General features: G+C 39.7%; 3 protein-coding genes across 3 annotated transcripts; 2 read left to right on the top strand and 1 right to left on the bottom strand.

Moving 5' to 3' along the window:
• The first annotated feature begins 898 nt into the window (after nt 1-898).
• Nucleotides 899-9,513, top strand: cpo (carboxypeptidase O). Its single transcript, XM_041979088.1, has 9 exons — nt 899-963; nt 2,602-2,641; nt 2,737-2,838; nt 2,923-3,027; nt 4,652-4,768; nt 5,041-5,131; nt 5,648-5,850; nt 9,008-9,092; nt 9,168-9,513. Exons 1-9 carry the CDS (start codon nt 899-901, stop codon nt 9,431-9,433), a joined length of 1,074 nt encoding a protein of 357 aa, XP_041835022.1. The 3' UTR covers nt 9,434-9,513.
• Nucleotides 9,514-11,011: 1,498 nt separating this feature from the next.
• Nucleotides 11,012-12,419, bottom strand: nudt15 (nudix (nucleoside diphosphate linked moiety X)-type motif 15). Its single transcript, XM_041979036.1, has 3 exons — nt 11,968-12,419; nt 11,429-11,625; nt 11,012-11,326 (listed from the first exon to the last, which is right to left on the bottom strand). Exons 1-3 carry the CDS (start codon nt 12,111-12,113, stop codon nt 11,217-11,219), a joined length of 453 nt encoding a protein of 150 aa, XP_041834970.1. The 5' UTR covers nt 12,114-12,419; the 3' UTR covers nt 11,012-11,216.
• A 2,190-nt stretch (nt 12,420-14,609) lies between these two features.
• Nucleotides 14,610-23,917, top strand: trim25l (tripartite motif containing 25, like). Its single transcript, XM_041978558.1, has 16 exons — nt 14,610-15,524; nt 16,409-16,504; nt 16,607-16,840; nt 16,910-17,069; nt 17,152-17,184; nt 17,291-17,329; nt 17,411-17,455; nt 17,568-17,615; nt 17,732-17,779; nt 17,873-17,935; nt 20,011-20,190; nt 20,294-20,398; nt 21,214-21,249; nt 22,618-22,686; nt 22,856-22,921; nt 22,999-23,917. Exons 1-16 carry the CDS (start codon nt 14,898-14,900, stop codon nt 23,571-23,573), a joined length of 2,424 nt encoding a protein of 807 aa, XP_041834492.1. The 5' UTR covers nt 14,610-14,897; the 3' UTR covers nt 23,574-23,917.
• The last annotated feature ends 1 nt before the right edge of the window (nt 23,918 follows it).

Here is a 23,918-nt window from a genome sequence, read left to right as displayed (position 1 = left end):
TTCAGGATGAAATGTGTTCACAGACAGTGGTTTCTGGAAGTTTTCCATTATAGTTGTATACCTGACAGAGAGAGAGAGAGCTGGAAGCCAGATTTAAACTATAAGTGTGTCAGGAAAATAGAAGCTCTGACTGAAACTAAATGAAAAGCATTTGGGAACCAGAGGAGCCGAATCTTCCAAAAGACTCAAGTCAAAAGAGCCAAATCTTTTAAAAGAGCCAAACTTCCCATCACCAATACACACTAACAACAAGGCGCAAACAATAACAGGTTACGTCTTTAGTCACAGTAAATACTGTATAAAATGCATGAGGCTGGAGTGTAATAATAGAAAAACATGATAAAACACAAACACTAAAAACAAATAAGCATGAAATCAGTTACTTTTTATTAATAACGTTACACTCAAATTCAAATAAATCTTCATGTGCAACCCTGAGTTAAAGTTTGCTAAAGGGAATTTCTAGAAAGCAGAAAGAGAAGTTTCCCTCGGCTGTTGACTGTACAGAAAGCTGACGTTACAATACAATAAACTGCTGCTGAAACTCTAAAGGTCATATTGGAAAGTTAGTGAAGATAAGACAGATAACACTGTTACAAAAGACACTTACACAGCATTTGAAACTGATTTTTATGGCTGTTTATACCAATTAATCAGCCTTCTGAGTTGATTTAGTACATTAAAGGAAGAAAAACTGATAACGAGTATTAAATAGAAAACAAGCTGCAAGTATGTTTTAGTCTAAAAGGTGTAACCTAATCAGCAGATGAAACATTAACTCAGAATGTACCAACACGCGTCCTGTCAGGTCTATGTAGCTCAGTAAATGGTGTAGGACTTGAGTGTGTGTATACTGAGGCCGGTGAAGCTGACGGTTAGAAGATTTTCCGAAGCAACGATGCTGAACTTCATGGGTATAAACTTTGTGTTGCTGCTCTCAGCAGCAGCAGCAACAGTAGAGAGGTGAGTTTGATCCCGATAAGTTGTTTCTTTAACATTAAATTTCTTTGAGCCTAAATTTAAAGAACAAGGTGATTAATAATCCTTCTGTTGTCTTTGGGTCAGTTTGACCCATTTTCAAAAGTTAATTTGTCATAACTTTCGATGCTCTTTGCATGTAAAATTAATTGCAAGTATTTTGATTGAATTATGTTTGTTTTATAAAGATTTATAGCCCTCCTGAGTCATATTTAATGGTGGGATGAGTCACATTATTGTGCTTTTCTGCTGAATGAACATAGACACACAAAATGACCGTTACACATACAAGCAATCTGTGGCATCAACATATGTGCTTCTGATCATAACTAGAATAATTCATAATTCATGGTAAATGGTACTTGTACTTATATAGCACTTTTCCAGTCAGCTTGAAGTGCTTTACACTACATATCACATTCACACACACACCTCTTTAGGCACACCAGTAGGCAATGTGGGTTTAAGTATCTTGCCAAACAACACTTTGACATGTAGTCAGGGAAAGCCTGGAATCGAATATATTGATGAATTTGGAAAACCATAGGTTATAATGGAACTTTCTGGACCAAATCTGAAAGATGTTGATGTTTGCATCTGTGAAGTAAAGTCCTCCCACTTTGGTTCTGGTTAAACTGGGGTGAATGCAGGCCGGTTTGCCTGAAAGCACCAAGGTTCTGAGTCTTGACAATGAAGCCAGAAGCAGGACCGTGCCTCTGTGAAAGCAGAAGCGCAGACCTCCCTCTTCTTGTTCTTCTGCTTCTTTATTACTGGTGGTTTGCATCTGAGCATGCTCCATGTCTTCCTCTCTGTTTGTGGTGTATTTTTGTGGCAGAGTTGCAGCGTCACTTACAGGCCCACTGTTGATACTATGGCGTTCTTCCTGGAATTGTGTAGAGAAAACTTTCATCTGTACCAGAAACTTTTCTTAAAAAACTAAATTTTGTCTCTGTGTGGATATGGCCTCATTTTCAACCAGTTTAATTGTTCCGGATGGATGGAGGTCTAGATGGGTGGTGGATGGTCACTGCAGTCCAACACTGCATCCACATCAGCAAGGTGGTGATGGACTGATGTTTTGGGCTGGAATAATAGGGAGGGAGATAGTAGGACTATTTAAGGTGGCCTCTGCTAAATTCATTCAGTTTATATCCCCTGAGCTCAACCTTATTGAGAACCTGTATATATATATATGTGTGTGTGTGTGTGTGTGTGTGTGTGTGTGTGTGTGTGTGTGTGTGTGTGTGTGTGTGTGTGTGTGTGTAATTTTTGTTGATTAATAAATCCTATTTAACATAATTTGCACTGATTATTAACAAAAATATGCAGTATTTGGAACACTATGGACCACTTCATTATTAATATAATATATATATATATATATATATATATATATATATATATATATATATATTAATATTCTCACTTGAATGATTTACAGTCATTTTTAAGTGAAGATTTCCAACTAAATTCAAGTGCATCACAGATTTATGTAAGAACTCAAATAAATTTATGTTTTTATATAGTTTTTACTTGAAGTATAAAGTACCTGCTTATGTTTTTTGGATTTTGGTGACAAAAATAGTCCTGCTATTTTAGTGTGTTGTGTTTTGTGTTCAACAGAGTGGACTATGACTACTACAAGTACCATCCCATGGAGGAGGTGAGAGAAGCTGATCGTTTCAGTCACTGCTTTGATAGATTAATGCACACAAACACACATGCTAATATACAGTATGACAATGCTCCACCATACAGATCAGTACATGGATGGCTCAGATGGTGAAGGATTACCCTGATCTGGTCACCATCGTGGACTATGGACAGACTTATGAAAAGAGGACCATTAGCTTGCTGAAGGTGATCCACATTTCAAAACAAAGGGTATAAATGAAGGCTACTGGCGTCTGTTTATATTTGAGTCTGTTTGGACTTGTTTTCCAGATTGGTTTAAATACTGAGTACAAAAAGAAAGCGATCTGGATGGACTGTGGTATTCATGCCAGGGAATGGATCGCTCCAGCCTTCTGTCAGTACTTCGTAAGACAGGTAAGCCTGCAGCCAATAAAAGCAGGTGTGTCAAACTCATTTTAGTTCAGAGGGTAAATATAGCATAATTTGATCTCGGGTGGGTTGGACCAGCAGTGTTGTGCAAGTTCATGCTTCTCATGAACTAGTTTAAAGTTCAGTTTTTGCAGATTAAAATTAATCGTTCGTGTTCAGAGTTCACCATTTCAACATGGAACTGGTTCACAAGTGAGAATGAAAAATTGGACATGTAAAAGAAAAGAAGTTAGTGTTGTGTTTTGCAGTGAAATCAATTACACTAGACTTTAAATTCCATCCATCCATCCATCCATCCATCCATCCGGGTCGCGGGGGGCAGCTGCCTAAGTCTGCTCGGGCAGCTCGGAGTTTGATGGGTGTCAATCATCCACCCCCACCTTAACAGTCCCCCTCTCAGCTCCGCCTCCTTGCCCATTTTTGGATTTTCCGCGAACGACAACACGTCCGACGCTGCCAAGATGGCAATGGTGGGAACCACCCAATGAGCTTCACTTCAGCTCAGAAATCTACGGCTGACGTCACGGAGGCTCCATCCATCATTTATATACAGCAGGGGTGTCAAACTCCGGTCCTCGAGGGCCAGTATCCTGCAGGTTTTCATTGTTTCCATGATCTAACACACCTGACTGAAATTAACGGGTTATTGTGAAGAAGTTGACAAGAAGCTGTTGGATCCATTTGATTTTATTTAGGTGTGTTAGATCGGGGAAACAATGAAACCCTACAGGATACCAGCCCTCGAGTACCGGAGTTTGACACCCCTGATATACAATCTTTGCACATCATGTGCACGCGCATTTATATTAGTGCATGTAGAGCGGTGAAAATGGTGAATGGTGAATATGATTACTACAAAAAAAAAAAAAAAACTCTGCTGCTACCGTATGCAGCTTGTTTAATCAGAAACAGGGACGGAAAGTTCTTTTGACAACCACAAAAGACAGCATATAGTGTTTTTTGTATGGATGCTCACAGCACACTACAAACAACGCTGCTGTCCACTGTGCTGAAGGAAACAGAACGGATCACATTTAGAGGATTTAATTATTTAAATTAAATAAATAAATAAAACACAAAGCTTACAAGTTAATGCTCTTCTTTTCAAGACACATCAGGAACATTTTTGAAAAATGAAATGCAACCTGAAAGTGAACTATTTTTAGGACTCCCCCACAAAGAATCAGCTGAATGTCTTTAGGGGAGCCGAGCTCCCCTTAGCTCCCCCGTAATTCAAACCCTGCGTGGGAGAAATGTTGGCAGGGAGCCGTAATAATCTGAACGAGTTCACGTTTAAGTTTATTTGCAAATACATTTTGTTCAGGTCAACGTTCACAGAGAAATTAAATAAAATTAAAACATTATTTTGAATGTTACCAAATCTTTTTTGTCATTGTCACTTTTCCCAAAATCCCCTGCCATGCCAGACTGGACTCGCTTGCTGACCCCAGTTTTGGCCCCCAGGCCATATATTTGGCACCCATGAAAAAAAGGAAAGCATAAAAAAAAAGTTCTCCTGTATTTAGGTAGCATTTGGTAAACATCTATATCCAACATATCTTCTGATGTTGATCTTCCAACAATGTTGTTCTTGGTTCTTTTAAACCAGATTCTGCAAACATACAGATCTGATCCGAAAATGGAAAAGATGATGAAGAATGTGGATTTCTACGTCACGCCAGTGCTCAACATCGATGGCTACATCTTCTCCTGGAAGGACAGCACAGTCAGTGCTTTTCTTTGATAGATATTTATTTTACCTATAAAGCTCTTAAAGCGCAGGTGGACGGGATACGGCAGGATTCTTGATTATTTAGGGGAAATTAGCTGCAGTTCAATCATTTCAGAAAATTATATTTGCTGCTCCAAATGCTTAAAGTATGAAATCATGTCATGTGAGATGAGTGGGTAAGGATTCATGTTTACGGAAATGCCAAGTGGCCATTTAATAAATTCCTTAATTTAGCTACAACTCACTCAGCACTCTGACCTGCTCAGACTCGACTGTGGAGGAAGAACAGGTCACCGGGACCTTCAGGCGACTGTTACGGCACTGATCTCAACCGCAACTTTGATGCCAACTGGGGCAGTAAGTGTTGTTGTATTTTCTTTTCTTACTTTAATTTCCTACATAACCTGAATTTGCTCATCTTTACACATAGAAGCCCATTACCACCAAAGGTATTATTATAACATAAAAATCATTTATGTTATATTCAATTTTCTCATAATGAAAACTTTAAATCTTATTATTATGACTTCATATCTCATAAGTTTGAGATATTTTGTTAATATTTCTCATTTACAAGTGGTGAGAATGTGCTTCCATAGAAACGTGTCTAATTCCTCTGGGCTTTTTGCTCACATTTTCAGCATAAATACAAGATAAAAAGTCATTGTCATGAAATAAAAAGTCATAATTACAAGATAAAAAGATAATTTTTTTAATCTAAAAATAACTATTAATTCCATAATAATGACTTTTTACCTCATAATTAAAAATTTTAATTATATGAGAAACTTTGTATTAATGATATACAAGAGGAGAGAATGGGCTTCCATATCTACAAGACTAATTCTTCTGGGTTTTTTGCCACATTTGCAGCTATTGGAGTTTCATCTAACTGCAGCTCAAACATCTACTGTGGGACAAGGCCCATATCTGAGCCTGAGGCCCAAGCTGTAACTTACTTCGTAGGAAGCAGAAAGGACGACTTCCTGTGTTTCCTCACCATCCACTCCTACGGCCAGCTGCTCCTGGTTCCCTACGGACACCCCAATTTCACCGCCTCCAACTACAAAGAGCTGGTATTTACATATGCAAACACAGTGTTGCATGCTTTACATGGTCCTACATAATTCTCGGCACATTTCATTAGAAGCTGAATTTATGCCGATTTATTTTAGATATTTACAGTACAGTAGCTGAATGAGTTAAATGCACAAGGAATTTACACAGCGTGTGTGAACCACATATATCTTAGCGTGACAGATGTCAGCAACACACTTGACATTCAAGAGCAGTCGGCCTTCAGCTGGTGAGGCAGAACTGGAGGAAGCTGCAAAACACTGATAGCACAGAATGAAGGCCCGTCTGTTGTTTGAGGAGACGCTGATGCAGGTAATCTCCAGAGAGAATTGCTCTGTAAAGTAGGATGATGTTTGTATGGCTTTCAGTTACAGAGCAATATTGAACAAACCTGGAGCAGGATTAGTTTAGAAGCTCTAAAATTGTTGCAACAACAGTTGGGCCTGACAGATTTTTGACGAAAGTATTGATCTTTATTGGGTCAGAACATCTGATATAGTAACTGATGTGTAACATGATTTATGTTCTTATCATTATTAATGTTGATGTGCAGTTGTGTAAAAGTTTGTAACCAGGATAAAAACAGAGATCATTATTTTGCTGAAAAAAATGTTTGGAGCTGAAAAACATTGATTGGTTTGGTAATTGGGTAAATTTGTCACTAAAAAAGTCAACTAATAAGCCATTAAATAAACAAAAAAGTAAATAAATGGGCAAGTTTATTAATAAATAAATAAGCAAGTGAATATGTTAATGAATAAATACATAAACAAAATGCTCAAACCCCAATATACAGCAGTTAAATTTAAGAAAAATACAAATAAATGTTAAAAGTTTAGCTTTTGGTGGGATATATACAGCACATGGGCCAGAGTTGCTGTGATATCACCTCTTTGTTTATGAACAGTTGCTTTCAGTCCACATGAACCGTTTCCTAGTTAAAGTTTTAAAAAGTAAATAAGTAAGTAAATAATAAAGTGAATAAATATGCAAGTATCCATAATTAAATAAGTAAATGAATAGGTAAACAAATAAAGTACAGACCCCAATATACAATAGCTAAATTTAAAAAAAAATACAAATAAAATGTTTAAATTAAGCTTTAGGTGGGATATATACAGGATATATATTAGCGGTTATATGGCTTTTTAGTGTAGGAGCTGCTGTTTTAAAGCCCTTAAAAAGTTAAACATTTAGTCATCTTCTAGGATAAATATCTATGATATACTGCAGGGTTATTCAGCTCGGTCCTACAAGAGCCGAAGTCCTGCAGGTTTTCCATGTTTCCCTGCTCCAACACACCTGACTTAAATTGATGAGTCATTGTGCAGAACTTGATAGGTTGTTGGAGCCATTTAATATAAGTCATGTGTGTTGGAGCAGGGAGCTATGAAAAATCTGCAGGACTGCGGCCCTTGTAGGACTGAGTTACATATCTATGATTTAATGGAACTATTTTCAGTAGGACCAGCACAATCTTCAGGGATACTTCAACCAAATGACTCCATAATTATTTATGGGAACACTTCACTGATTTACATGTCATACAACAAGAAAAAAGTTTATAGACCCTTTCACTCCACAGGTACCGTTTTCTATGTCAAATAATTGTTGAAGGAAATCTCTTCTTTTTGTTTTGTGGCTCCATATTACTTATCTACACAGATATTACTTCAGTGTGTAAGTTAAACAAAAGGGAAAAAATTTAAAAAATGTGTAGACACAATAAAACATCATACATATAACAGAGTCTTAATATTAGCCTATTGTCTACAAAAACCTTAAAATAAACTACATGTTATTATTAATCTAAATGTGATGGAAGGTTTTCCTACATGGAACTTTCCAGTTCCCACTTCTATCCAGCCTGTGTTTAGATGGACTTATAGCAACACAGAGGCACAACTATTTTTGTGGAATATACAGTAAATGATACTGGGGTGTGACTGATAGAAAACCGGTGATATTTGGATAAAGCTAAGGTCAATCAGGTCAATTATTTCTGTGGTGAGAAAATAAGAGTGCATCCATGATGAGAATCTCCCATTCCACCACATCCCAAAGCTGCTCTACTGGACTGAGATCTGGTGGCTGTGGAGGCCGTTGGAGTCCAGTGAACTCATCGTCATGTTCTAGAAAGCAGGTGGAGATGATCTGAGCTTTGTGACATGGTGCATTATCCTGCTGGAAGTAGCATCAGAAGATGCTCCACTGTGGTCATAAAGGGATGGACATGGTCAGCAACAATACTCAGGTAGGCTGTGCTGGTTAAACCAGGCCACGTTGGTACTAAGGGGCCCAAAATGTGACAAGAGAATATCCTCCCACCATTACACCAGCAGCAGCCTGAAGCGTTGATCCAAGGCAGGATGGATCCATGTTTTCATGATGTTTCCACCAAATTCTGAGCCTAGCAGCTGAATGTGGAGCTGAAATGGAGACTCATCAGACCAGCAATGTTTCTCCATCTTCTATTGTCCAGTGTTGGTGAGTGTGTGTGAATTATAGCCTAAGTTTCCTGTTCTTGGCTGACAGGAGGCACCTGGTGTGTCTTCTGCTGCTGTAGTCCATCTGCTTCAAGATTGGAGGTGTTGTTTGTTCAGAGATGATGTTCTGCAGACTTTGGTTGGAACCAGTGCTTATTGGACTTCTTGCTGCTTTTCTATCATCTCCAACCAGTCTGCCCATTCTCCTCTGACATCTGACAAGACATCCTGGTCCAGACAACTGCTGCTAACTGGATATTTTCTCTTCTTCAGACCATTCTCTGTAAACCCTAGAGATGGTTGTGTGTAAGAAATTGTTTCAGTCCTCAAGATGATGTTTGTAGCACCACACTGTGACTAAAACTGGACTGCAGTGTTTCCTCACTCTATTCTCACACCCCCACCACAGTGTTTGTGCGATATCTAAAATATGGCATCATACATTATGAGCACACATTCTCATGTTTCTCAAGTGAGCTGAATTTTCTGCTCATTTAACCATATGTCAGTCGTAGGATGGAGCCATGAATACTGATGAAGCCCAACCAAATTTTACTCTGCCATCTGTTTTATAACCATTATGCTTCTCTTATTAGAGCACAAAAGAAGTCTTTAGGTTTCTTGCACATTTCATTGATTACCTGACTAAAGCTATGTTCTGGTGTCTCAGATGGAGGTGGGACTGAAAGCAGCTGATGCCATTTACAAGGTCCATGGGAAACACTACACCGTTGGAGCCTCACCAGATGTATTATGTACGTATTTGCTGATATGATATGACCTCATCTTCTTGTTTCAGTGCAAACATCTTAAAATAAATCTTTCTCCAGACCCCAACTCTGGTTCATCCAGAGACTGGGCTCGGATGCAGGGGATCCCTTTAACCTACACCTTTGAGCTGAGAGATAATGGGACACATGGCTTCCTCCTCCCTGAGGATCAGATCCAGCCAACCTGCGAGGAGGCCTACAGCGGTGCTCTCCACATCATCACCTACGCCCACGATAAGGCCTTTAACGCCGCCGTAGCAACCACGGTCATGACCCTTTGGACCATGCTGTTAGCAGCGGGCATCACCGGAGCCAACCTGATGTGAGGAGAAAAGATGTTTTGCTTTCATTCATCCTGATCTAAACGCCGCTGGTGTTTAGATTTAAGTCAAATTCAGGAAAAAGGATTATCTGGTTTTAGAGTGAATGCAAAAGCATCCATGGAATAAACAACAATGTATTTTTAATTTGAACGGTTACAGCTTAAGTGTCTATGTTTCTAGATTTGCATAAATATCACATTCCTGCCTGTAGTTTATTGAATTAAAAGTATTTTATACATCAGGGAAAAAAACTGTATTTTTCAATGATTCATTACACTTTATTAAAGACACACATAAGTCTATTAAAACATGGAAAGAAATTCAAAGAAACACAGATTTACAATTGCCAGTAATTTAACATACAAGAGGAAAACCTGAGGGAGACTGAATGAGGTCCTACCCAAGAGGAATTTAAGTATCTCTGGGTCTTGTTCGGGAGTGGGGGAAGGATGAAGCTGGAGATGGACAGGTGGATCGGTGCTGCGTCTGCAGTGATGTGGACTCTGCATCAGTCTGTCGTGGTGAAGAAGGAGCTGGGCCAAAAGGCAAAGCTCTCAGTTTACCTGTTGATCTACATTCCTACCCTCAACTATGGTCCCCAGCTGTGGGTAGTGACCACAGTATCTCCGGGCTGGCCTGGGAACACTTCAGGATCCCCCCAGACATGCTGGCAAATGTGGCCGGGGAGAGGGAAGTCTGGGCTTCCCTGCTTAGGCAGCTGCCCCTGCGACCCGACCCCAGATAAGCAGCAAGAAAAAGATGGATGGATGGAAACAAAAAAAATAACTAAATCTGCATACATCAGGTGTTTGATCATGGTCCCACCAGCGATACAACCAATCCCACAACCATCTACCCGCTTTGATAAGTCATCCATATACAAATGAAAAAGAACAGGAGACATAAACTTTCCCCGTCTTATTATACAAGGAGAGAACAGTTTCCTCATCTTATGTGCATTAACTGGTGAGAGTACAAAAGAATGAAATTAAACTATAGATTTAGGAACCTCTCTGTTATATGTTATAAACTTTTCATGATCAAAAGCTGTTGAAACATCAATAAAACACATAAGTGCAGAATTGTTTCTGTTATATAAATCTAAAATCTCCTTTACGTTAGGCTGTGCAGTATATCAAAGTTTTATTTTAATTTAGGCTCCAAATGATCACTAAACAGTGACAAATAGTGTTTATCATTAAACTAACTTAAATTTTACACTCTATATTGTCATCCTTTTTAAACAGAGGTGTGTGATACTGCAAGATTTGGTATTGATCTGATAACAAATAAATATAGTAGTGTTGTCCATACTAATACCGATACCAATACAAAGAGATTGATATGTGGAATTAATCCATTCAACTTTTTGTTGATATTCATGTCATATTAAAAATCCAAATTTGGTATAATCTCAGCAAACAAGCTGAGATGTAGGTGCCTTAACACAACGGTGAACTGAATCCACCAAAAACCACCTTATCCTCCTCATTTATTAAGATTGACAGTTTTCAGCCAATATCACATCTAGAATTGAGCAAAACACAAGACAAGCAAAGGAAAAAGTTTTCTGCTTGCAAGTTCTGCAAACGTCTTATCCACACTACATGCCTCATCGTGCTCAAAACTCATAACTGCAGCATTCATTTCATGGCTGGAAACTCTTACATCTTCATCATCGTCAATACTACCCATTACAAATAAGAAACTTTTAACAAAATCAAGTTTTATTTGTTGTTATTCTAATAGCAGTTTGTGATAAACAGGCAAATGTCACAAAGGAGATTCAGGTTTCTGTGCTCCTAAAAGGCTGGAAGCCTTGTTGTCTCAGACCAGCGAGCGGCAGGAAAAGCTGCTGCTCTGGAGGGAACTCATCCCAGCGTGTCCACGTCCAGCCTGAAAAAGAGGAGGTCAATATTATATCTGATGGACTAAAGATGCTTTATGACAAAAAAAAAAAAATAAATAAATAAAAAAAGCAGTTTTCATTGTTTGTACCTTCGTTCTTGTCTGGCTCCAGGTTCTCTGGCTCTCCAGGCTGCCTCCTGTCCAGTTCTCCTTGCATGATTATAGTGACATAGTGGTACTGCTCCTCCAGTTTGATGGAGTTCACCACTGAAGCAAAGCGGACGTTCACCAAATGCACTCCAGCTTCCTCCACTACTTCTCTATGGGCACATTCCTCCCAAGTTTCCCTTTCAATGACATGAAATCAGGGTCATCCAAGTCTTTTTCATCCTAATATCTCAGAGCAGGCCGTACTCTAGCTAGTAGTACATTAACTTTATCTTTGATTGACTGTTTACCGCATCATTACCACCCTCCGAATTCCACTTAAAAAAACAGATAATTATTACTTGAGCACAACTTTTTAGTATGAAATTGCAGAAATATAAATCCAGAATATATTTTTGTGTTTCCTGAACAGTTCGGGGGATATTCGGCGTTTATAAATACATTAATAAATGGATAACTTAGACCGTAAGTCAGTATCAACTTGGTGAATTGGCTAGCTAGCTAACTAGCTACCTACCTACCCGAACTCCAGGTGACCACCGGGGAGCTGGTAAGTTCCTCTGCCCATTGCGCTCCTCCGTTTCCCCAGAAGAACACAGCCAGGGTGGACAGAATCAGTTACCAGGACCCCAACTCCGACCCCTGGACGTTTAACCTGTTTATCCATCTGAACGCAGTCAACAAAATTAGCTTAACATTTCTCAACATGCCTTGCAACACGATGAAGACGCACCATGACAATATGATTCAATTCTATGTAGTTCCGTGTTCGCTTTAAACACGGAAAATCCACTGAGTTATTGTTTTTCACCTCAAAATTAAAGGTAAGCATACAAAAAAATAAAATATTTGTCACTCTTAATAGTAACATTTCTTCTATTTAGTCCCATATTTTGAATAAAGTGGGTTGAAATGCTCCTTTTGGTCCGACAAATGCTAAATGGCCATTTGAGATACGTAACATGACTTCATGATTTCATGTCAGAATTTCGATTTAATAAGCATGGTTTCGATTAAATGAACAATGATTATACTTGTCAGTAAATGTCCTTCCAAAACAGGGATGCAATGCTGCCATCTAGTGACTAGTTTTGGATAGTGTTTTTATATGTGTGTGTGTGTGTGTGTGTGTGAGGTGGGGGGGGGGGGGGGTATAATTTTTTTTATTTATTTTTATTTTTTTAACCTTCCTGTCGCTTTCATCCGCCCCTTACTTTAGTGTTTCCGGTCTGTTTTAACTGCTCTTAAATGGGCACAAAAGACATTTTTACCACCAAATTTTTATTCAACATTCTTTAGCTGTGAACAGTGTCTCAGTGGAGTGTTTAACATTAATTTATATAATTACACATAAAATAACTGCAGTGAAAATACAAATAGGCACTGAAAATGTATTACAAAATAAAGATGTAATGTAAAAAGTAATAGAAAACCAAAGACCAAACTCAACATGAAGTCGTGTGTGTGTTTGTGTGTGCGCGCGCGTGGGCCTGCCAGACTCTGCATCCCACAGACTTTTTGTAGCCTCATTGTTTGAGCGATATACTCCTGCTAAATTCAACAGACCTATGTAGGTTTGGAGGTCTACCAGGTCAATTTCTCTCCAGGTGTCCCCAAACACACGCTTCCCCTCCAGGTTTGTCATCTCCAGTATAATTCCCTCAGTGGACTCTGGTAAAAAAAAAGTGTTGGAAGCTGGACTTGATGTCATCCACACCAGATGTTGTATACCATGTTGGCCCTGGCGTCATCTTTATGACGTTTTCCACCCTCGCTCTACTTCCTCTGTCCTGGGGGATGAAGACCAGAGCAAGTGTCTACTCATGGACTGGAATGTCTCTGCAAAAATATTTCTGTAATAGATTTGTTGGAATTCTTGTATCAGATTAAGCAGGGGTACGGTAGTAACTTTGTAAACCTCAGTAAATTCTACTTGGGTACAATAAAAATTAAATTTAGCATAAAACTGATAATAGTCCAAAATATTTTCTTGATCGTCCAACAAGTCAGTTACAAAGACAATGTGTCTTTCATACCAGTTTTGTTTTAATACTGACTTTTAATGATGGTTATCACCCCTTTGTTCCATGAAGTTGAACCATGAGGGGAAAAGTTATGTGAAAGTAATAATTTTCCAAAAGAATAAGATCTGCTAATAAAAATTTAGCTCAAAAATCACACTTCAAAGGACCCAGTCCTCCAACAGCTATGGATAGTGTATGTAAAAGGATTTGGCGTTGGAAAACTTGGATTTCTTAGCATGGAATTTAGCTTTACAAGTTAACATAAACCCAGCTTCAGCCACCCTTACAGCTCTTGTCTGATTTAAATATCCAGAAACAAGGATTATTAATTAGGATCTGTTCCCTTGTTTCTACTTGTGCAGTGAGAACTGACTTAAACATGTACTATAGTGACAGCTCTCATTTAGTTAAAAAAAAACATTAAGTCATTATTGTTACCTAATTTAATCCAAATTTTAAAATTATCTAGTCCAAATTCTGGATCTAGAGTCAGTCTGTGTTTGATTTGGCTCAGAACTGAAAGCTTTGTAGGCACACAGAGACTCCCATGGTGCATTTAAAGACCTCCACAAGACACTTTATTGCTCCAAATATGGTATAAATATGAAATTTTGGAGGAAACATGGTTCTGGAAGGCTGCTAAACTGCAGGTTTCATTATGCTTCCTGCTTCAACACACCTGACTCAGATAAGGAATCATCAACAGGCCTGGGCCGAACGCGAGCCGATCAATTTAATTTGGATCAGGTGAGCTGGAGGAGGGTGACTGAGGACATCCCTGCTTTATGCTTTAGTGGAAAACTTTAGATTAAATGCTACATTTAGACGGCTGGAACATGCTGCTGTGTTTGAACTTTGATGCCCCCTGCTGGCCTGGAGGGAGGATACAGTTGTTTTGTTTTGTTTATTTCTTCTTCTTTTTTGTTGTTGTTTTTTTTTTTGTTTGTTTGTTTGTTTGTTTGTTTGTTTGTTTTTTGCTAAACTTTAACCTAAAGGCTGACAGTAAAAGTAACCCTTCAGGCTACATCAAAAGAAAATAATTTAAATTTCATGTTTTAGCAGTAACCTAATGAAGTAATGATTAAGCATGATTTTAAAAGGTTGACTTGAACTTGTAATGTATGTTTTGTTGCTGTGCTGGTTTGTTTACTTGTCTTCCTCAGTAAAGTATTGATGAAAAGAAAAAAAAAAACTGGTCTGCTCATGACATTCAGCAGTTTTTCCCACCAACACCTGTTTTCCCTGCTAGACCTGCCTGGTGGCTCTGGCCCCACCCATCTTCTTTCTGCCTGTCTCACCTGAGATGCATCATTTCCTCCTGTGAATCCAGACTGCACACCACCTTTCCTCATCTTTGGATTGTTCCAGTCCACTCTACAGCTTAACTTCTCTTGAAATCTCATCTTCTTTCTGTTGTTTTTAACACCATGAGTGCAAAGCTGTGGACAGAGGAGCAGTTCAACTGCCCCGTGTGTCTAGATCTACCGAATGATCCAGTCACCATCCCGTGTGGACACAGCTACTGCATGGCCTGCATCAAGGACTTCTGGAGCAAGGATGACCCCAAAGGGATCTACAGCTGTCCCCAGTGCCGCCAGACCTTCTGCCCCAAGCCCTCCCTGTCCAGAAACACCATGCTGGCTGAAGCTGTGGAGCAGCTCCGCAAAGGGGCCCTCAAATCTGAGGTGCGGGAATCAATACGGAGCGCCCGCGGGGTCAGTTCCTCATCTAGATCCAAGGCCAAGTTGGCCTCATCTGCTGTGCTGTGTGATATGTGCAAAGGTGAGCAGCGAGCAGCTGTTAAGAGCTGTCTAGTGTGTATGAGCTCCTACTGTGAAGGCCATTTAAAGCCACACCAGACCAAGAAGTCCCTGAAGCAGCATGAGCTCATCCCACCGACGGGGAATCTGGCTGAGAAGATCTGCACCCAGCACAAGTACCTGCAGGAGTTCTTCTGTCGCCAGTGCAAGATGTTTGTCTGCTGGTTGTGCACCAGTAGCCACCATAAAGAGCACGAGTGTGTGTCCACCAAGGTGGAGAGGCTGGAGAGACAGGTAGGAAAACGATGGATGATGTTAAGCATACACTCTGGGATCAAAATCGGCCAATCAAAGTGTCCAGTCTGGCCCTTAGGATGATGATTTGGTAAATGTGAAAATGAGATCATCCATCCATTTTTATACCACTTATTCCAAACAAATGAGACATTAACTGCTATTATCATCATAAAAATAGCTGTAATTCCTAAATTTGTCCATGTTAAATAGCATTTTTTTGTATTATGAGGTGAGTTAATACAGGTGGTCAGGATTAAACACATGGAAATGTACATGTATGTAAAATAAATTCTACATATTAAAAAGTTAGTTTGATCATAATATGAAATACTGGATCTTTCAGCTTCAGAATTAAATGTTCTATTGTTTATATATATATATATATATATATATATATATATATATATATATATATATATACATGCAGTTTATGTAAATACTGCACTAGTTTTCTCAAGAAATTTTTAAAAATTGCTTTAAAAAATGATATTTCCATAATTGTAAAACTTTTGATCATGTACTTCTTTGCACTAAAATGAAGGGGAAAAGGTGAAGTTTTAATATTTACAGGTAAATATGGTGTTATTGTTTGTTCTGACCCAGTTGAGATCTATTGTGTACCTGGCCCCTGAACTAAAATGAGTTTGACCCACTTGATGTATAATGTAGAAGCAAAACCCTTCAGTGCAGCATATGCATCCATTGTCTTATCTAATTTTCTGTTAAAGGTGGCGTCCGTGCTCCTTTTGTGTGCCTGAATCCAGGCTGAAGACATTCCTAACTACATTCCTGTTCATTCATACAGCTCCTCCCTGTCATGTTGCCTTCACTGTGTGCAGCTGCTTCCTCCTGCTCACCTTTTGTTTCCTGTCCTTCTGCAGAAAGTGCTGTCAGAAATTCAGACAGAGAATCAACAGAGGCTGAAAGACCGAGAGCAGGAGCTAAAAGACCTGAAGAAGATGATGGAGACAGTGAAGGTTGGTCATCAGCAGCAATTCTGCCAAATCCAAGATGAAAAACAACATTTCTTACAAGCACAGAATGAGACCAGATCTTCTTTTGGTCCATTTTTTGCGCAGCATTCTTCAGACAGGGTGCATAACGATGGGGAAAATGTTCTGGGGGAGCTGGTGCGCTCGGTGGAGCGTCTGCAGGAGCTGCTGGAGGAGGTGCTGGATCAGGCCAGCCTGGAGAAGATGGGCCAGGCCCAGGAGGTTGCAGATAACCTGGAGGCTGAGATCAAGGAGCGAAAGAGGAGGGACACTGAGATGAAGGAACTGGCTAGCTGTGAAGACCACATCTACTACCTGCAGGTAAGTTTGGATGAAGAAGAAAACAGGTGGATGTGGTTGCTGACGTTAACCACCATATATACCTCTCAGACATGCGAGTCCATGTGCGCTCCTCTGGAGACCGGAGACCTGCCGGCTGTACATGTCAACCCCGATGCATCTTTTGAGCCTGTTCATGACACCATCGTGGCTCTCAGGGACCGTGTGGAGGATCTCTGCAACCAGGAGCTCAGCAAAATCACCAAACAAGGTCTCCCACAAGAGTCCTTTCTTCTTCATATTTTCCCGTCATAAAGTGATCTTTTTGTTTATTTTCTTGTATTCTTCTCCAGTTAATGACACCATACTGTTCACTTTGGGAGCCTGTAAGTTCCTAATATGGGTTTTATTTCTCTTTTTTCCCATTATCATAACTAAACTCATTGTTATGTTTAAGACTTTCAGTTAATAGTCACTTCTCATCTTCTCTAGCCAACCGGAGCGGAGGACAGAAAGGAGGCATTTTTAAATGTAAGTTTTCTGCTGAACTACAAATGTATTGAGAACGATACTTTCAATGATCATGAATAAAATATTTCTCTTTATTTCTAGTGTTTTCTGGTCTGGGTTCCCGCAACCCAAACAGCCGTTTGCCAGGTCTGATCAGTACTTCTGTTTGCCTTTGTTTTACTGTACATAAGATAAATACTTATTTTCATCTGCTACAGAAAATGTGTCACACATGCATGATGTCCTTTATCTTCCACAGCTTCTACACCCAGTATCTCAGTCGGTGTGCGGAGTACAGATAGACAAGGTACCTTTTTTTTCTTAAATTCAGACTGCATGTGGGATTTATTTCCCATAACAATATAATCTGAATTTTGGTAAGCAATTTGATGTTTTTTGTTTGTTTTTGTTGTTGTTGTTTAGGTATAGGTCTCAGAAGTCATGATGTGAGGGGCAGAGACTCACCACGAGGTGAGATTTGACATTTCCAGTTACAAGGAATTGCGTCTGCTGCCTGCAGGGATAAATGCCAGGTTTTAAACTAGTGCATCTTCCTTGTTACAGACAGAGGAAACACAAGCTCACTCAGACCAGGAAACAGACGGAGAAGGGAAGACAGAGAGGCCGGTAAGCCAAGATTTCATGATGTAGTTTTGTTTTTTCATAACGGGCGATTCCCCTGTTTATTGGGGAACTTCATTACTTTAAACCAGGTCTTGCTCAACAAAACTACAAGACTTAGCCTCTTCAAATCTAGACAGAAATATTCAACATAGCATGTAGATTAATTAAAACACACTTTTTGAATTGTGAAACCTTTATTCTATCTGTGAACATGAAATAATGCTTTTTTTTCTTTTTGTGGGGGGAGGGGGGCATTTAAACCACATAAGACCAGACTAAAGAAGCTAGAAACTGAGCCCTATTTGCATTTTCACAAATGTACTAAAGGTTTAAAAAAATGGATCTACATTCTCTGTATAATGTTTATGTCCTTATTTGAGGAGTTTATGTTTTGTAGTTTTTAAACAGGAGCTTGGCTAATGTAGTATAGAAACCAAAAATCCACAAAATCCGCATACTTTTGTATTTTCAGAAATGGTATAAATGTTTCACAAATCAGAAAATTAGATTTAATTAATTGATATGATGTGAAGAATAATTCTAGTCATATTTGAAGAGTTCAAACATTATAGTTTTTTAAAAGGGTCTGATCTAATGTGGTTAAAGTTTCCAAATAAAAGCAGTAGAATTTCTCTTTATGCGCATATATAAATACATCTTGTATAGTCTTGTTTTTATTGTAATCTAACCAGCTATAAGACTACAAATAGAAACTCACATTCTTTGCTATCTTTCATATTTATAACATGCGTTCATTAACCTGTACTGTCTTAATTAAATAAACAAACAGAATAAAATAAATATTTTGACCAGGATGCTATGAGCAGAATTAAAAATGTCCTAAACCATACTGTTTATCTGCCTTTAAAGGGACACTTCACTGACACACGTTAGCTTAGCTTGCTAATAGGCTAATGTGCACACAAAGCTAGTTTACTTATTATGAAGAGAAAGTTCAACAATAAGTCCTGTGGCTTTAACCCAGTTTAGACAGAAAAGTAAAACTTTTAAAGGAAGTCTTTGTTTAAAAAAACAAAGAAATCTAGGAAATTTGGAAAGGTTTTCATTAATGATAAATAGAGAGTACAGGGATTTTCTAGCTAGGACTTACATTTAGCATGTAGCATATACTTTGCTTACGTTTTGGTTCTATGCAGTGTACAAAGCAAAATTTCTAGCTGTTCATGTTAGCATATGTTTGTATATTTTGTTAGCAAGGCAGACAGATCTGTCTCATTACTAAAACACAAGCATTAGCTCTGCTAGCCCTGCTAGCCGCTAGCCCTGCTAGCTCTGCTAGCTCTGCTAGCCCTGCTAGCTCTGTGTTCTCAATACTGACCCTGTGGGAGTAGAAGGATCACTACAAAGTTGTTTAATACATTTCAGAGAATTTACAATTACTTGAGCGATTTTAGAGTTCCCATTCAAGAAGAAACTGCTTAACACCCTGAGGTTTGATAACAGAATAGCTTAGTGTTTTGCACAGATATGCTTTAAAACTCTGCATGTGAAGGCCAGATGCGCAGAACTGCAGCAACAGTCAGTCATGTGATGTACAGAAATTTATTTTGATGCTATTTTCTGGAGATCAGGAGTCACTTATCCTGTCATCTGAATATCAACGAAGCTATATTTCACGTGATCCTGGTGATCCCTTTTCTGAACTCTAACAAAGTCCCATTTATTTGATTGTGGTTTTAAAATTAAACATTATCTCAAGAAAAAGACAGAAATGTTAACATTGCATGAAGTAAACAATATAAATTATAATGAGTCAAGTTAATATTTGAAGTTCTTTTTGTTTTGTTTATTTATTTATTTACTTTATTTTATTTATTTATTTATTTTTGTTGTTGTTGTTTTTTACATAGCTGCACTCTGCTTTCATAAGATTAGACACATGATTAGTCATTTGATGTTGCTTCTGCTACCACATAAAATGTTCTCAACTTTCCACACAGTTTGGCAATGCAAGAGTCACCATGTATATGTCAATCTGGCCTCAATGTTTTATATCTAAACCAATGCATTAATGCATTTTTAGTCCTGATTTCACATCTTGCATTTCTTCAAAGCAGCAAGGGAGACCAACTCCAGACCCAGCCCCACTCCGAGCCGTAGAGAATCTCCGTCCCTGTGGAGCAGGTCCAGTCAAAGTCAACCTGCCTCTAATGCAGCCACGACTCCACCTGTAACCCCAGCCCCAGCCCCAGCCACCCCAACTCCTGCTCCTGCTGCTACGTCTGCATCAACTGGACGTAAGTTCTCAGACTGTTGCCATTTGCTGCTACCAAGTGGCAGAATAAGAAAATCTCTTTTCCGCATGTCTCTTTTCTGAATCTTTTCTCCTCTTGTGAACAGCTTTCAGTCGTATGGCCTCTATCAGCAGCCTGTTCCGCTCCCATCGTCGCGGCACCAGCCAGGCCTCCCCGGCTAATAACGCACAACCTGCAGGAGGAAATCCGTGTAAGGTCTTTTCTCACATACTCTCCTCTGAAACGACAGAAACCAACTATTATGTTGTCAGTTTGGATGACAAGTCGACTGGGTGCTTTCCTTACTGGGCACACAGAGAGGATGGAGAATAATCTACCAGAAAAAGTCAGATCAAATAGAAAGAAATTGACAACAGTAACATAAACTGTCTGAAAGTTTATTGATTTTTCATCTTATTAGTAGAACTAAGCAGGTCTGGACTGGCCCACAGGTGGGTTGCTGCATGATAAAGTTTGGGAACCCCTCTTAAACTTGGACAGTGTCTTATCTAAGCTGAGTTGACTTTTTCATTTTCAAATGTTATGAACCACATCAGGTGAAGGTTGCTGTTGACCACTTCTTGTGGTGCTGCAGTAAACTGGCATCTAGCTTACAAAATGATGCACTGAACCTTTTGAAGAGGGTAGAGAAGAGAAAAACACTGGACTAGGGGTTTGTAGTTTTATTTGAATGTTGGTCTCAAATAAAGAACTTTGGTGATTACTTAGTTAGTACGTGTGTGTACGTACACTTGAACAGGTGAGGACACGCATGCAGTATATCAGTTGGGATGGATGGCTTGTCACAAAGTCAGGCCTTGACTCCGGGCCTGTCTTTTGTGTCCCAGTCCGGCCCTGGAACTTAGTTCAACTAGTCCCAAACTTTTTTCTCTCATTAATGTGTTGCATCCCTGAAAATACAAAATTAGAGAATATGAACAAATTAAATAAAGCTGGTGAGATCAGGGCACTTTTTCTGTGGTTGTACTTTAAACAAATTATCTTTTTTTTTTGTACATTCACTAGGGGGGATGGCTGCTGTGTCTGAAACACCAACAGAGGGTAAGATGGATGCTCTTCTGTCTCAGCTGTATTGGGAAGAACAGAATGACACTTAAAAAACAAGATTTTTCATTAGACACTTGCTTTAGTTTGGGTTTCCAAATTAAAGGAAAAAAGACTTCTTAGTAATTTATGTTCTCATTGTCAGTTTGAAATAGTAGTGTATTTGCCAGGCCTGCAAGTGGCGCTGACACTGCCACAGAAATACACTTGTGGATTTTATTATTTTATTTCTTTACAGATTTTGATGTAAAAGACAACATGTTCAGTAGCTTCTGCAGCACGAATAAAACAATGTAAATATTATAGCTGGCAGGGTTTACGCGTGGGGATTAAGGGTGAGGTGGGGCTATGGCGCCATCGGTTCAGGAAAGGTGTGTATGGGTTTTAAACATGGAAACGAAATAGTGGAATTTTCAGATTTAAGCCTCATTAATGCTCTACACCAGGGATCCTCAATCTTGGTCCTCGAGGGCTGGAGTCCTACAGGTTTTAGAAGTTTACCTTCTGTAATACACCTGACTTGGTCTGCTAATTGATTTGAGTCAGGTGTGTTGCAGCAGGTAAACCTCTAAAACCTGCAGGACACCAGCCCTTGATGACCTGGATTGAGGATCCCGACTCTGTAAGATATGGATATCCATACAGACTGAGCATTTTGTCCTTCTTCTCCATCCTTTATGTGCGTATTTCAGTCCATTTTCAGAGCGCTTGCGGATGTGTACCCAGACATAGGAAATGGAGAAGTACCAGCGGAAACTGTGGGGGCAGTGTAGTGCAGAAAACCTCACATTAGCAACAAAAACATGGAGAAGAAGCAATGTGTGTAACGGCCACACAGACTGCCTTCTACTGCACCGCTTGTTTCTTTCTGAGAATCTACATTGTTATGATCTCCCCCACCGTTGCCATGTTTGCTGGATTGCTATTGAAACTGACGTCAGAACTGCCCTCTAGTGGATCTATTGGCTAACAATATGCAAAGGTAAAGGATGCATTGGAGTACATGGGCAGTGACATTGTTTAAAACAGATGTACATCTCCCTAAACGTAAAGGGAGAATAAATTAGGCATTTTTCATTTTGGGACCTGGTTTGTAGGGATTTCGTTCTCCCAGTCCATGTGGACAAAATTTCCAAAAGATAAAAAAAGAAAAAAAAAAAAAAAACTTTAGATACACCTAAACTAGTCTCTTTGTGGCCATGAAGCAACATTGGAGGGGGTTTCAAAAATATGGTTTTTGTTAAATGAAGTCCCCTTAACAGGGAGCAGGAGGTGGGGAGAACTCTTTATGTATGTTGTAGAAAAGAGCTCGAACAAACAGCACCATCACTGTAATTTGTCTAATTATAAATTCTCATTGTTTAGTTAACCCAGGTCTGTTCTTGGACACGCCCACACCGGAAAGCATGAATCATGCTCCTGTTTTTCCTGCATGTGAGTCAATGTAGATCAATTTATATCCATATTGAGAGAAGTAATGAACTGTACTTATATAGCACTTTTCTAGTCACATGTTGACCACTAAAAGAGCTTTGCACCACAGCTACATGTCCCATTAACACACACACATGCTCATACGTTGACATGTTGTATGATTTTCCAGTGAGAGAAATAAACATCGACAGCATCCAGGCACCAGAACCGAGGACCAGAGATGAGTTCCTGCAGTGTGAGTTTCAGCTTTTAATGAATATTTTCCATTCTTTTTAAACGTTAAGATAAAATTGACTTTTGAATTTCTCTTAGATTCTGTGAGCCTGACCCTTGACCCCAACACAGCCCACAGGCGACTGGTTCTCTCTGAGGGTGACACTAAAGCTACCCTGCAGGGGGCGGCACAGCCTTACCCCGACACCCCCCAGCGTTTCGACGGGTGGACCCAGGTGATGTGTCAGAGCCCGCTGTACGCCCAGCGCTGCTACTGGGAGGTGGAGTGGCGAGGCCGGGGCTCCTCCTTGGGCGTAGTCTACGGGGCGCTGAACAGGAAAGGCTCAGACGCCAAGTCAGGGCTCGGGTACAACGCCCAGTCCTGGACCCTGGAGCTGTCCGACACCTGCTGCTTGGCCATGCACGACAATGAAAAAAAGGACATCCCTGTCACCTACTCCCCACGTCTGGGCGTCTACCTGGACCTGTCCGTGGGAACGCTGGCGTTCTACAGCGTGGCGGACAACATGACGCACCTTCACACCTTCCGTGCTAACTTCACCCAGCCGCTTTACGCCGCCTTCGGGGTCGGGAGTGGAGTCGGGGTGGGTCTAGACTTCGCCCTCGGTCAGTTCACTTCAAGCGCGGATAGCATCAAGATCTGTCCCTTGTGAGGGTGCGGACAATGATGCGAACAAGCCATGAAAACAATTGATTGTGACTTTCATGCTAATCAAACACACTTGGAAATGTCAGGACTGAAAATTCTCAATTCTTCCATGTGGCCCTTCCTCCATTTTGCAGGGGTAAAGTGTCCCTTTTCTTTTGGGATAATCAAGAACCAACGTCTGGGCCACCTAGAGGATGCCTTTAATTGCATCCAATTTCTTTTTTTTTTTTTTTTAAAGAGTCTTAAATGCACTTAATGAAACCTTTTTTGCTTTTTTTCCTTCAACATTTGGTCCAAGACTTTCTGCACAACTGTTGCGTCCAAATTGCAATAAACCAGCAAAACATTC

This window comes from Melanotaenia boesemani, chromosome 24 (genome assembly GCF_017639745.1).
Source record: "Melanotaenia boesemani isolate fMelBoe1 chromosome 24, fMelBoe1.pri, whole genome shotgun sequence".
Taxonomy (NCBI): domain Eukaryota; kingdom Metazoa; phylum Chordata; class Actinopteri; order Atheriniformes; family Melanotaeniidae; genus Melanotaenia; species Melanotaenia boesemani.
This window is presented reverse-complemented; position numbering and strand designations above follow the sequence as displayed.